Raw genomic sequence first — 10,998 nt, forward strand, 5'->3', positions numbered from 1 at the left:
TCTGCTGTCCCCCTGCCCAGTGTCTCTGTCCAGCGCCCAGTGTTCCCTGCCCAGTGCCCCCGTTCAGTACTGGTGCCCAGTTCCTTGCGTCCTCTTCCCGGGGCCACTGGCCTGTGCAGCCGCGGGCGGGGCGGCGGGTGTCGGGCCGGGCCGGGCGGTGCGTGCCGGGGCGGTGCGTGCCGGGGCGGTCGGGGCCGGGCGGTGCGTGCCGGGGCGGTCGGGGCCGGGGCGGTCGGGGCCGGGGCGGGCCGGGCGGGGCGATCGCGCAGGAGGAAGCGCAGCCGGCGGCGGAGCGGCCGGAGCCGCGCACTCGGTGAGTGGCGGGAGCGACCCGCTGCCCGCGCCCGCCTGTCCCCCGCCTGTCCCCTTCTTGTCCCCCGCCTGTCCCATGCCTGTCCCCTGCCTGTCCTCCTCGGCCTCCCCCCTTCCCCTACCAGCCCCTTTCCCCTGCTCCTGGGCCGCAGTTCTCCTACTCTCCCCAGCCTACCCCACCCCCTGCCCCTCTCCCTCCTGCCCCTGTCTTGTCCCCTCCTTCCCCTGCCTCTTCTTCTCCCCCACATGCGCTTGCTCCCCACTCCTCTCCCCAGTGCCTGCCCCCCACCTCTGAGATGTGTCTCCCCCCAGAAGCTTCTACCTCACCCCACTGTTCTGCCTGCACTGTGTCTCCCACCCAGGCCCCCCTCTGCCCCTCAGCACCCTGCCCACCCCCATGTCACCCTGCCCAGGTGTCACCTCCTCAGGGCCACGCAGCCAAAGGTGGCATATCGGGGTCCCCTGGAGCTGACAGGGAGAGGGAGCGCACAGCTCTGCACCCTGCTCCCAAACCAGTGGGATCTGCCGGGGGGTCCCTTCCCTGTGCCATGGGAACAACCCCAGCTCTGACACCCCTTGCACTCTGCGTTAATGGGGGTCTCTGTCTTGCAGGAGGTGGGCACCACCGGCTGGGCCACACGTGTTGGCGATCAACAGGGAGATGGATCGTGGCGTCAGCCTGGAGAACCCCTACGCCAGCGTCAACATCCCGCGGGAGCAGTTCCAGCAAAGCTTCATCACTCGCTACCTGAAGGACGAGCCCACTGTCATCACCAATCCTGTGGCCGTGCCCACCTACGGCGTGGAGGAGCAGGCAGGCTCTGCTGGCAGCTGGAACAGCCCAGCCACTGCCACAGGGAAGTCCTGGTCCCATCCCTACAATCCCTATGCCAGCCTGAGGATGCCCAATGGGGAATCGTCCAGCTCCTTCTACACCGTCACCCTGGACAAGCCACCCAAGGGCCAGGAGCGGGAGGCTGGCGGGGTGTGTGGCTGCTGCAAGTGCCACCCCTGCTGCAGAAAGTGCTGCTGTGTCATCTCCTAAGGGCCCTCACTGCACCCACGGGACCTGCTGCCCATGGGACAGGGCCAAATTGCCCCACAGGAACAAGTCTACGTGGCCTAAACACCCCAGGGAGCTGTTCTGGTGCCTGGCAGAACTGGCAGCTGGGAGGTGGCACCAGCTGGATTCTGCCGTTGCTTTTCACCCAGGACCTCTGCAGCCAGATATGCTGGTTATGGGCACCTGCCACGTCCTGAGAGCCCAGTGTGGGGCATGGGGGAGAAGGACAGGTCCCCCCTGCTCTGCTGAAGCCCAGGAGCCGTGGGGATAATGTGTGCCAACGCAGATACCACCGAGAAGTGCCTACGCTGGGGATGGGGCAACACGTTGAGCCTGCAATCCTGTACATTGACCCTGCCAGCCTGCCCTTGCTGGGAAACCTCCGGCTCTGGAGAAGGTGCAGGCGTTGCCTGCTGAAGGGTGGGTTTGGGTGGTGGCAGCCCTGTGTGTGTGACAGAGGAGTGCATCATCATCGCTGTCTTGGAGTGGTGGAGAGGAGTCGGGGACACGTCCCCAGCTGGAATGGGGACCCATCTCCCCAGAACTGAGTGGTGCCCTGGCTCACAGCATCATGCAGTCCATTGGACAGAGGGAAGGAGATGGGAAGGACAGACAGACAAAGCATGGCAGAGTGCGGGGCAGCACTCCAGGGCAGCACCTGATGGCATGGCATGGGTGTGTGTGTTAACATCCCAGAGCCAGGAAACCCCCAGTCCCATTCGGTTCCTCCTGCCAGGCTCAGGGTGAACTGGGCACAGCCTCTCACCCCATCCGTATCCATATCCCAGCTTGGGGCTCCCCACTGCGCTGGGGCCGGGGCTGGTGTGGAAGGCTGGCCCAGCTCCAGCAGCGGGGTAGCACTGGGACACCCTGTTTGGGATGCAGATCCCCGTCATTTGCCTTCTGTGACCTCCTGGGCACCGAGGAAGGTGAGCGAGGAGCCCGCTGGCCTGTTCGCAGCACACCAGGGTGGCTCCAGGCTGGGTTTTCGGCTGGGGCTGGCACCACCGACCTGGAACAAGCCCGCTGTTGTGCTGGCGTCCCATGGGCGGCCGTGCTGCCAGGCCGCAGCTGCGTCAGCACCGGCGGCTGCTGCAGGAACTGCCTGGGCTGCAGGGGCTTGGAAAGAGTGCGTGTGTTAGCAGATGACTTCAGGGTGCTGCAAATAAAATTACAGCCATCTCCTCCCCTGCCAAGGTACGCCTCTTCCCTCTGCCCTGGATTTTCCGGGATTCCTGTGTTACTTCTTGCTTACCCTGGTGGGTTGTAGAAGGGCAGTGCAGGGGGCACACAGCCCTCTCCCCACACAAAACCAAGCTTAACTGTTGCACTGCTGACTTGTGGCAGCAGTGCTGGAACAGTGAGCTCTTCAGCTCGCTGCTGCATGGGCCCAACGCTCCCCTCACGCCGGCGTTTCCAGTACAGCCTGCTCCTGCCTGCCTGGGGATGCTGGCTGGTGCTCAGCCTGACCCTGCCAAGCTGGATGGCTGTCCTGTCTTTTGGAAAGAGAGAGCCTGGCTTTGAGGGGGCTGGGGAAGGCGTAGGCTCCTGGCTGGGCCAGCTGGGTGAGCTTCGTGGCACTGCCTCAGCTGGCCATTACCCCCTGGGAGCCAACCAGCACTGGAAGCCTACCGCTGCTTGGAGCCCACCACTACCAGGGTTCCACCAGCACTGGGATCCTACCACAACTGGGAGCATACCAGAACCAGGAGCCCAGGGTTGCTGGGACACTCCTCCAGAACTGGGAGCCAATCACCCCTGGGACCCCACCATCGCTGGGATCCCACTACTCCCAAATTCCCACCAACCCTGGGAGCTTCTGGGCGGGGGTGGCGGTGGCTTGGCAGAGGTGCAGCTCCTCATTTCCCCCCGCCAGCTCAGACCCCTCTGCCTGGCCCAGGTCCCGTGCCGGTGGGTGGCCGGGGGGGTGCAGCTTGCAGCGGGGGTTGGCAGGGCCACAGCCCCACACTGCCCTGCACAAGGAACATTCTTGTTCTCCCTGCCTGGCCTGCGGGCAGTGCTGGTGTGAGGACGGGCAGATCCACCCCTTGGTTGCTGTCACGGCCCCAGTCCCAGCCCAGCCCTGCCGCAGAGCTTGGCAGGGACCTGCTGTCACCTCGGTGGTGTGGCTGAAACCCTCGCCCCACAGAGGCTGCTCTGTACCGGGGGGTCTGTGCTCTGTAGGGACAAACACGGTTTGGGGAGGGAAAACACTCCAAGGGGTATGCGGTGCCTTTGGCAGGACCCTGGGGGCTGGTGGGGCTGGCATCGGGGGGGTGCCAGGGGTGAGGGATGAGCTGGCCTGACCCGGGCAGGGCGCTGGCAGGGTGCAGCATCTGCTGACAGTGCCGTGTGTCACCGCTGCCCTTCGCTCTGCCTAACCTTGGGGCAATGGCAAACAAGCCGGGAGAGGCTGGGCAGAGCGCTGCCTGCCAGACACCTGGGCAATGATTAAGCTGGAAGCAGCAGGAAAGCCGGGGCTGTGAGCAGGGGAGGGCACACGGCGCTGCCTCAGACCTTGACGGGGCTCTGGGTGACATGAGCAGCTGCGTGCAGGGTCCCATGGGTGCTCCCTGGGTGGGTTTCATCTTTGAAGGGTGCTCAGGGGTGCGGAGGGCTGTGCTGGGTGACTGTCACCTCCTGTGCCTGGGGTGTGGGTGCTGATGCACAGTGCTGGCTCATCTGGATCAGACCTTTGCGCTCCCCTGCGTGTGCCGCTCCCTGCCCCGCTGTGCCAAAGGTCCCTGCAGCGCTCGGGGATGAGTCCTGGGAACAGGAAAAGACATTTCTCGCAAATGGCATGTCGCTGCTGCTGATTGCAGATACGCCTTCCCTGTCCCCAGATTTGGATGTTGCAGCGGGGCTCACGGAGCCCAGCTGAGGCTGAAGTTTGGTTTCAGGCAGTGTGGCCCTCAGTGTCACCCTGTGTGGCTTGGCAGATGCACAGCCCATGCCACCAAGGGCTCTCCCCACCCCAAGCCCTGCCTGCGGGGTGCAGGGCGGATGAGCCGGGTGCACGGCCCCGCACCAGGGGCCAAGGGCAGGTGGGCACAACCACTTGATGGGCCGCAGCTCTGCTGGCGTCAGGGAGGGGACACGAGGACTGATGGGCAGGGGCTGCAGTGGGACAGGAGGGCAGGGGGTGTGTGTGTGGGCATGTCTGCAGCCGAGGGGGTGTCACTGTCCCTGGGCAGTGCCAGGCGTACCCCCACTTGTGCACAGAGACGAGCCCATCCCTCTCACCCATACAGTCTTTTCAGGCAGAGCTTCCTATGGCCCAAAGGGACTGACACCTGCCTGCTCTGAACCTCGTCCTACAGCAGATGGGGACAGAAAGATGGGGACAGACTTTTGAGCAGGGCCTTTTGCAACAGGACAAGGGGTGATGGTTTTAAACTAAAGGAGGGAGATTCAGGCTGGACATGAGGAAGAAATTGTTGCCCCTGAGGGTGGCGAGAGCCTGGCCCAGGTTGGCCAGAGAGGTGGTGGCTGAACCATCCCTGGAGACATCCCAGGCCAGGCTGGACGGGGCTCTGAGCAACCTGAGCTGGTGCAGATGTCCCTGCTCGTGGCAGGGGGGCACTGGGGGAGCTGGGAAGGTCTCTTCAACCCAAACCCTTCTGTGGTTCTGTGATCAGATGGGATGAGCTTTGATGGTCCCTTCCAACCCAAACTCTTCTATGATTCAGGTGAGCTAGTCCCCCACTGTGCTTTGGGTGGGAGAGTGAATTCTTGCCAGGTTTGGGACATGCCTGGCCACCCCCAGGCACCTGCTGCCTGCTCATCCCCGGGCACCTGGGTGCTGCCAGCCAGCCCGCAGGCACGCAGGGTGCTGCTCTGAGATGCCAGGGCACAGCGGGAATCCCATGCAGCTGGTTCCTGGTATGCCCAGGGCACATGGCCCTTGGCCCCACCTCGGCTGGCGGGTTTGGCCAAAACCAAGGTCCCTGGCACAGCCCTGTCGCAAGCCACCTGCCATCCCTCGCCTTCTGCCAGGCCTGCAAGGAGAAGGCAAAGCCCTGCCATGGGGTGACATCCTCACGCCTGGGGACCCATGGGCACACACACCCATGTGCATGGCCCGGGGAGACCCGTGGCAGAGGATCCTGGGTCAAGATATGGCCACTGTGTCCCCACAGGTGCTGTGCTGCCAGTCCTGCTGCCTTGCTCCCGCGCACCGACGTCCAGGGGTTGAGTTTTTCTGCAGAGCCCAGTGACCCTGCGAGACTCTTGCTTTCCAAAATCCCCAATTCTTGCTGCCAAGGAGCACTGGAAACATGGCCCGAGGGCTGCTGAAATGTTTGGTAACAGGCAGCACACGAGAGCCTGTTTCCCTGCCTGCACTGCTGCCTGCTCCTGCCTGCAGCGGGAGCTGCTGCCCTCTCCTGCTCCCACGCAGAAACGCTGCTGGGTGTCCCTGCAGTCCTACCTTGGCATCAGGAGCTGCTTTTCTCCTGCAGGGTCCTGGGTCCAGGATCTGTCCCCCTACCACACTCCCACTTTTCAACCTTCCCCTGCTCAGAACACTCTCCGTGCAGAGGCTGTGGCATTGCTGCTGGCCCAAGGGCCGTGCAGGGGCTGGTGGCTGCAGGGACTGAGTCTGCCACCACCCTGGTGATGTCAGCTCCCCTAGGCCATGCATGAACCTTGCAGGTGTCACCCAGGGGTGCTGGGCTCACCCCAGCCTGGTGACAAGCATTGGCCCTGGCAGAGCTGAGGGTAACGCAGCCCCCAGTGCGTCCCTGCAGCCTGGACCACCTGGGGTTGCATGGGCTGCAGTGTGATGGAGTGTGTCCGCTGGCCAACATCTGCCCAGATGTTCCTGGCCGTGGGGTATGGCTGAAGATGTGGAAGACTCCACTGCTGCCACCCAGGTACAGCTGATATCCAAGCCCTCCCTTGCCCACAGTGAAGCCCAGAGCTCCTTGGCCTCACGAGGACAGTTTCTTTAGCTAATGAAGCAGAGATGGACGGTTAATGACTGCTCCTGGGGCTTAGATTTCGGAGGTCTTTGTTATCTGCATGCTTGTAACCCAATCTCCCAGGCTTGGCTTCCCAGTAGTGGATCCGATAGCGTGCTGGTCCCTGAAAGGTGAGCCCCTTCCTCCCACTGCCGCAGCCATCAGCAGCTGCTGGAACCGTGCTGGGGGAACTGCTGGCGGCTTGGGCCCCCCATGCTCCCCACGGGACGGCCACAGCCCCCTGGACGGTGCAGACCTTCTACCACCTCCCTGGAGAACCTGGGGAGCATCTCAGGACAGGTAAGGCTGGGGAAAAGCAGCGGAGAGGAGGAGAGGGATGCATGCATGTATCAGAATACTCGGAGTCATCCACAGAGAGGGAGTGAGGATTTGGTGGCTTCCTGGAACAGTTTGCAAATATCCTGGTTGGTACCAGACCCTGCTTTAGATGAGGTTGGACCTCTCAACTCCTGCCTGCCAGCCTGCGCGCCCATGCTCTGCTGCTGACAGCCATGCCATGGCAGCCTGGCACACTCACGCTGGGCTGTGGCACTGCCGGGTTCCCTGAATGCTGCCCCCCGGTCCCCCAGCTGACCTGCTGCTGCCCACTGGCCCAGCGCCCAGGCAGGCTGAGAGCTCTGACCTCCTGTGGTGTGAGGGGCATTTGGCAGAGCTCCTGGCAGACGCAGGGCGGAACCAGGGAAGTCACAACCCCCAGGGAAGTGGGAAGGGCACACTGTAGCTGCAGGGTCCTGCTCTCCCAGGCAGGGCTGGCCATGGGGCAGGCAGGAGCAGGCAGGGATGTTGGGCAGGGAGCTCTATGCCCCCAGGAACTTGCCGCTGCCCCCATCACGTGGGCTGATCCCCATTTCTCCCACACATCGCATGCAATGAGAGGTGACATCCCACACCTGGGTCATGGGTCTGATGGCTCGTCTCACCCTCCTCTCCCCTTCCCAGCATGTCCCAGGCCAGCAGCAGCCCCAGGGCAGAGGACACGGGGCCATATGTCGGGGCACACTCACGCACCCCGAGCCGGGGCAGCCAGCGGGTCGAGTGCATCATCTGCTACTCCTCCTATGACCTGTGTGGCCGGCTGCCGCGCCGGCTCTACTGCGGCCATACCTTCTGCCAAGCCTGCCTCAAACGCCTCGATGCCGTCGCCAATGAGCAGCGCTGGATCCCCTGCCCGCAGTGCCGCCAAAATACCCCCACGCCGCGCGGCGGCGTCGCCATGCTCGACCTCGACCTGGCCACCTTCCTTGCTGTCAAGGCTGACAAGGAGCATCCCCGGGTGGCTGGTAGGTCCCAGCCTGACTCGGCCACCAAGGGCTTGTGCAAAGAGAAGGTGGTGACCCAGCAGCCAGCGGGGCTGTGCCAAGACACGGTGCCTCCAGCACCATTCCCCCGACGCAGCTGCTGCCGACCATGTCTGTGCTGTGGGGTGACGGCAGCCTTTGAGAGCTGAGCACAAGGGGTGCAGGCAGCTGAGCTCCTGGGGTGCAGTCTGGGACCGTTTCTGGGGACCTCACGCCATGCCCCAGACTCAGGTGTGGACAGTAGCAGTGGGGCTGTGCTGGCAGCCTGGGAAGGGCTCTAGCTTGCTCAGGACTCGCTGTCCATCCTGCTGGGGTTTGGGATGCAATACAGGGGGGATGAGGATGCCCCCGCGCTGTCATCCTGCCCACCCACCCTTCTGACAACTCAGAAACCTGGTCCAGCCACCAGGGCTTGTGCACACCCGGCTTCTCCATGTATGTGGAAGCCTCCCCCAGGCAGGGGACACGGAAGCCTGGCACAGAGCAGTGACACAGGGGTGCTCCAGGGAGTGTGTGGCACCCTGAAAGCTTCATGTCTATTAAACAAGGCTCTGCTGGCTCTGCTGGGCTGCATGTCTTGGTTGGATTTATCAACAAGCCTTGGGTAGCCCAGGGAGAGCCCTGCCTGCTGTGGGGGCCGGACAAGGAGAACTGACCGGCCCTGCCGCATTGCTTTCCTTTCAGTGTTTGTTGGCCATTTGTGTGAGAAATTTGGGTGTTGGGGTAGCTGGACAGTTGAAATCGAGGATGAAAGAGCCTGTGGTAGCTCTGGCTTGGCCTTGTGCTCTGTGGCTTGTGCCAGGTTTGGTTTTCCTGCCTGACCCTCCCCACCTCCCTGCCTGCACACAGCCTGGAGCCTGGACAGAAGCCTCGCTGCTGTTTTTCCAGGTCTTGTCTTTGCACGACTTTCCCTGCCCAACTCCAAACAAGGAGTGCAAAGATGAGAGCCCACACAGCCGAGTGTGGGCTTAACAGAGGCCAAATGGGGAAGGACTGGGTTGCACCAGGGGGATTTAATACAGTTCTGGAGCAGGGCTTGGTGTTGCCTGGGCAGCCTTTGTGATTCTTCCTCTGAGTCCATTTTCTGCATCTGTTTTCCATGTGATTTATGAGCTCCTGCAATTTCTCAGCATCAGGCACCACCGGCTGCACCTTGGGGCTCAGCAGGGCACCCCAGCGTGTGCCCAGCAGTGAGCTCATGTCCCCTGGGCAGTCCTGGTGCTTGGCTGTCCCCTGCATCCAGTGCCAGGGCTGTGGCCTGAGCATAGCACCCTGCCATGCACAGCACTCCCACTGTATGCAGCCCCCCCTGCACAGCACCCAGCCTGTGCACAGCACCCACACCATGCACAGCACCCACACCGTGCACAGCACCTGCACCGTGCTCAGCGCCCATGCACAACTCTGCCACTTGGTGTCACCTGATGTAAGAAAGTCAGAGCTCTGAGTCATGCCCAGCAGAGCCCAAGCTGGGAAGCTCCAGCTATGGTGTGATTTAGGGACTCCATGGGGTTGGCATCTGCCTGTCTTGGATCTTTAATTACATGGAAACATGCAGTAATTTAAAGGCTTCAAGGATGGGCCAAAAGCTGACATAGAGTGTTAAAGCACCTTCCTGTCCATCTTCATGTGCACCCCAGGCCTGCCCAGGGTCTCACCATCCCCTGGTAATTTACACGTGGGCAGTGGGAAGAGTCTGTGATGGGCCCATCCCAACTGCGGGCACAGCTCCGTACGAACGCGCCATCAGGACTCTGTCCTCAGCCCAGCACCTTGGGTCGTTCAATTGTGATGCCAAAGACCCATGGCGCTCTGTCCTTATAGCCAGGTCTTTGTCTCCATGCTCCCAACCCTGCTCCACCATGTCCCCCCAGCACCAGGACCATGCTGTGAAGCCTGGCCCTTGCTGTGTGCCTCTGTGCACGTCCCTGCTGCTTCCAGCCAGCGGCTGGTCTCTGAAGAAGTTCATCTGCCCCTCCATCACTTCGTTGTGGGAACAGTCTTGGCGTGCTGACTGGGCACCCTGATTTACTCCTCTTGGCCAGAGCAGGGCTGGTGTTGAGCCCTGTGCCCTGGGGGACTCCTCCATCAGTGAGCATGGTCCCCCCAAACTCTCCTTGCACAGCGGATGCTCTGAACAGCTTCTCCTGGTGCTGGCCCTGGGGCCAGGCTGCACCGTTCCATGTGGAGCCCAAAACCGCAGGAGCAGGCATTGCAGCAGGGGAGGGGGGCACCAGTGGGTGCAGCCCTGGCTGGGGACAGGAGCCTGGGTTCTCCCTGCGTGGTGCTGGGATCCCCATTCCAGAGAATTGGGCAGTGACAGGAACCCATGCTCTGCTGAGCACTGGCAGTGTGTGTGAAGGGACAGTGGTGGCTCTGCTGGGGTACAGCACCTCAAAGGGTCACCAGCCTGCGACTGCAGTGGGGTGCAGCTGATGCACACAAAACAGGAGTGGGGAGAGGCACAACCGGCACCAGCCCTGCGCTTGTCCAGTGTCCCTGGCAGGCAAGGCACTGGGGACAGCTCTCCTGCCATGTGCCATGGGGGTGTGCAGTGGGGTGACAGGGAGGGGCTAGTGGAGGAGCTGAGATGGGTTTGCAGCCTCCTGGGCTCTCTGAGAATAAAAACTGGAAATGGCCTTAGTTTTAATAGTGGGGGTTTTTTTATTTTCTTTTTTTTTTCTTTTTCCCCCAATGAATTCTGCACTTCTCACCTGATCCCAGATGTCTGCAGGCGATGGGTAATGCAATCCCTGGGGAGGAAGAGCATATTGAGACAGGGCTCCCTAAAAACTCAGGTCCCCATAGAGCCTGCAGCTGAGGGTGGGATGAGCTGGTGCCGCAGCTGCACGTGGCTGTGGGTTTGTGCCCTGCCCCGGGGCTGGGCTGGGCTGGAGGATTCCTCTAAATTATTTCCAGATGGGGATTAATGCAGCAAACGGAGTTTGCTGTAGGATAGATAAACCAAAGCTCCTCTGGATGCTATTAATAAACCTCCTGCCTGCTGCTTCTGCCCTGCCTTTGGGGACATGCAAGTCCTGTCCTGGGTGCAGCCATGTGCTGCCTTCCTGCCCTTCCAGCCCTTTGGCCACGAGGCAGAGGTGCCAGTGATTTCTCCATGACCGTGACCACTGGGGTCCCAAATGGGACAGGAGTTGCGAGGGTGTGAGTGGAGGATGGTGTCTCTGCTGCAGGTCCCTGCTCTGGGCTGCAAGTGGGATGAGGTGCTGCCAGCCATGTCCTCAGTCCCCCTGTGTCCTCTGAGCTCTGCCAGGGTGGGTGGGTGCTGTGGGGTGACTCTTCCCCTCTCCAGCCTTCTGCTGCAGGGCTGCAGGCAGCTTTG

At 62.2% G+C, this 10,998-nt stretch overlaps 2 protein-coding genes across 2 annotated transcripts; both read left to right on the forward strand.

The window, feature by feature from the left end:
* Nucleotides 1-276: 276 nt before the first annotated feature.
* CYSRT1 (cysteine rich tail 1) lies at nt 277-1,357 on the forward strand. The gene is made up of 2 exons (XM_065648816.1): nt 277-313; nt 925-1,357. The coding sequence occupies exon 2, from the start codon at nt 974-976 to the stop codon at nt 1,355-1,357; it is 384 nt and encodes a 127-aa protein (XP_065504888.1). The 5' UTR covers nt 277-313; nt 925-973.
* Nucleotides 1,358-7,297: 5,940 nt separating this feature from the next.
* LOC135996697 (RING finger protein 224-like) lies at nt 7,298-7,804 on the forward strand. The gene has a single exon (XM_065648874.1). It carries the CDS (start codon nt 7,298-7,300, stop codon nt 7,802-7,804), a length of 507 nt encoding a protein of 168 aa, XP_065504946.1.
* Nucleotides 7,805-10,998: the final 3,194 nt, after the last annotated feature.

This window comes from Caloenas nicobarica, chromosome 19, assembly GCF_036013445.1.
Source record: "Caloenas nicobarica isolate bCalNic1 chromosome 19, bCalNic1.hap1, whole genome shotgun sequence".
NCBI classification, from domain to species: Eukaryota; Metazoa; Chordata; class Aves; order Columbiformes; family Columbidae; genus Caloenas; species Caloenas nicobarica.

Excerpts from the sequence above, each read along its gene's own strand:
- CYSRT1 (XM_065648816.1), top strand. The coding sequence starts at position 974 with ATGGATCGTGGCGTCAGCCTGGAGAACCCCTACGCCAGCGTCAACATC.
- LOC135996697 (XM_065648874.1), top strand. The coding sequence starts at position 7,298 with ATGTCCCAGGCCAGCAGCAGCCCCAGGGCAGAGGACACGGGGCCATAT.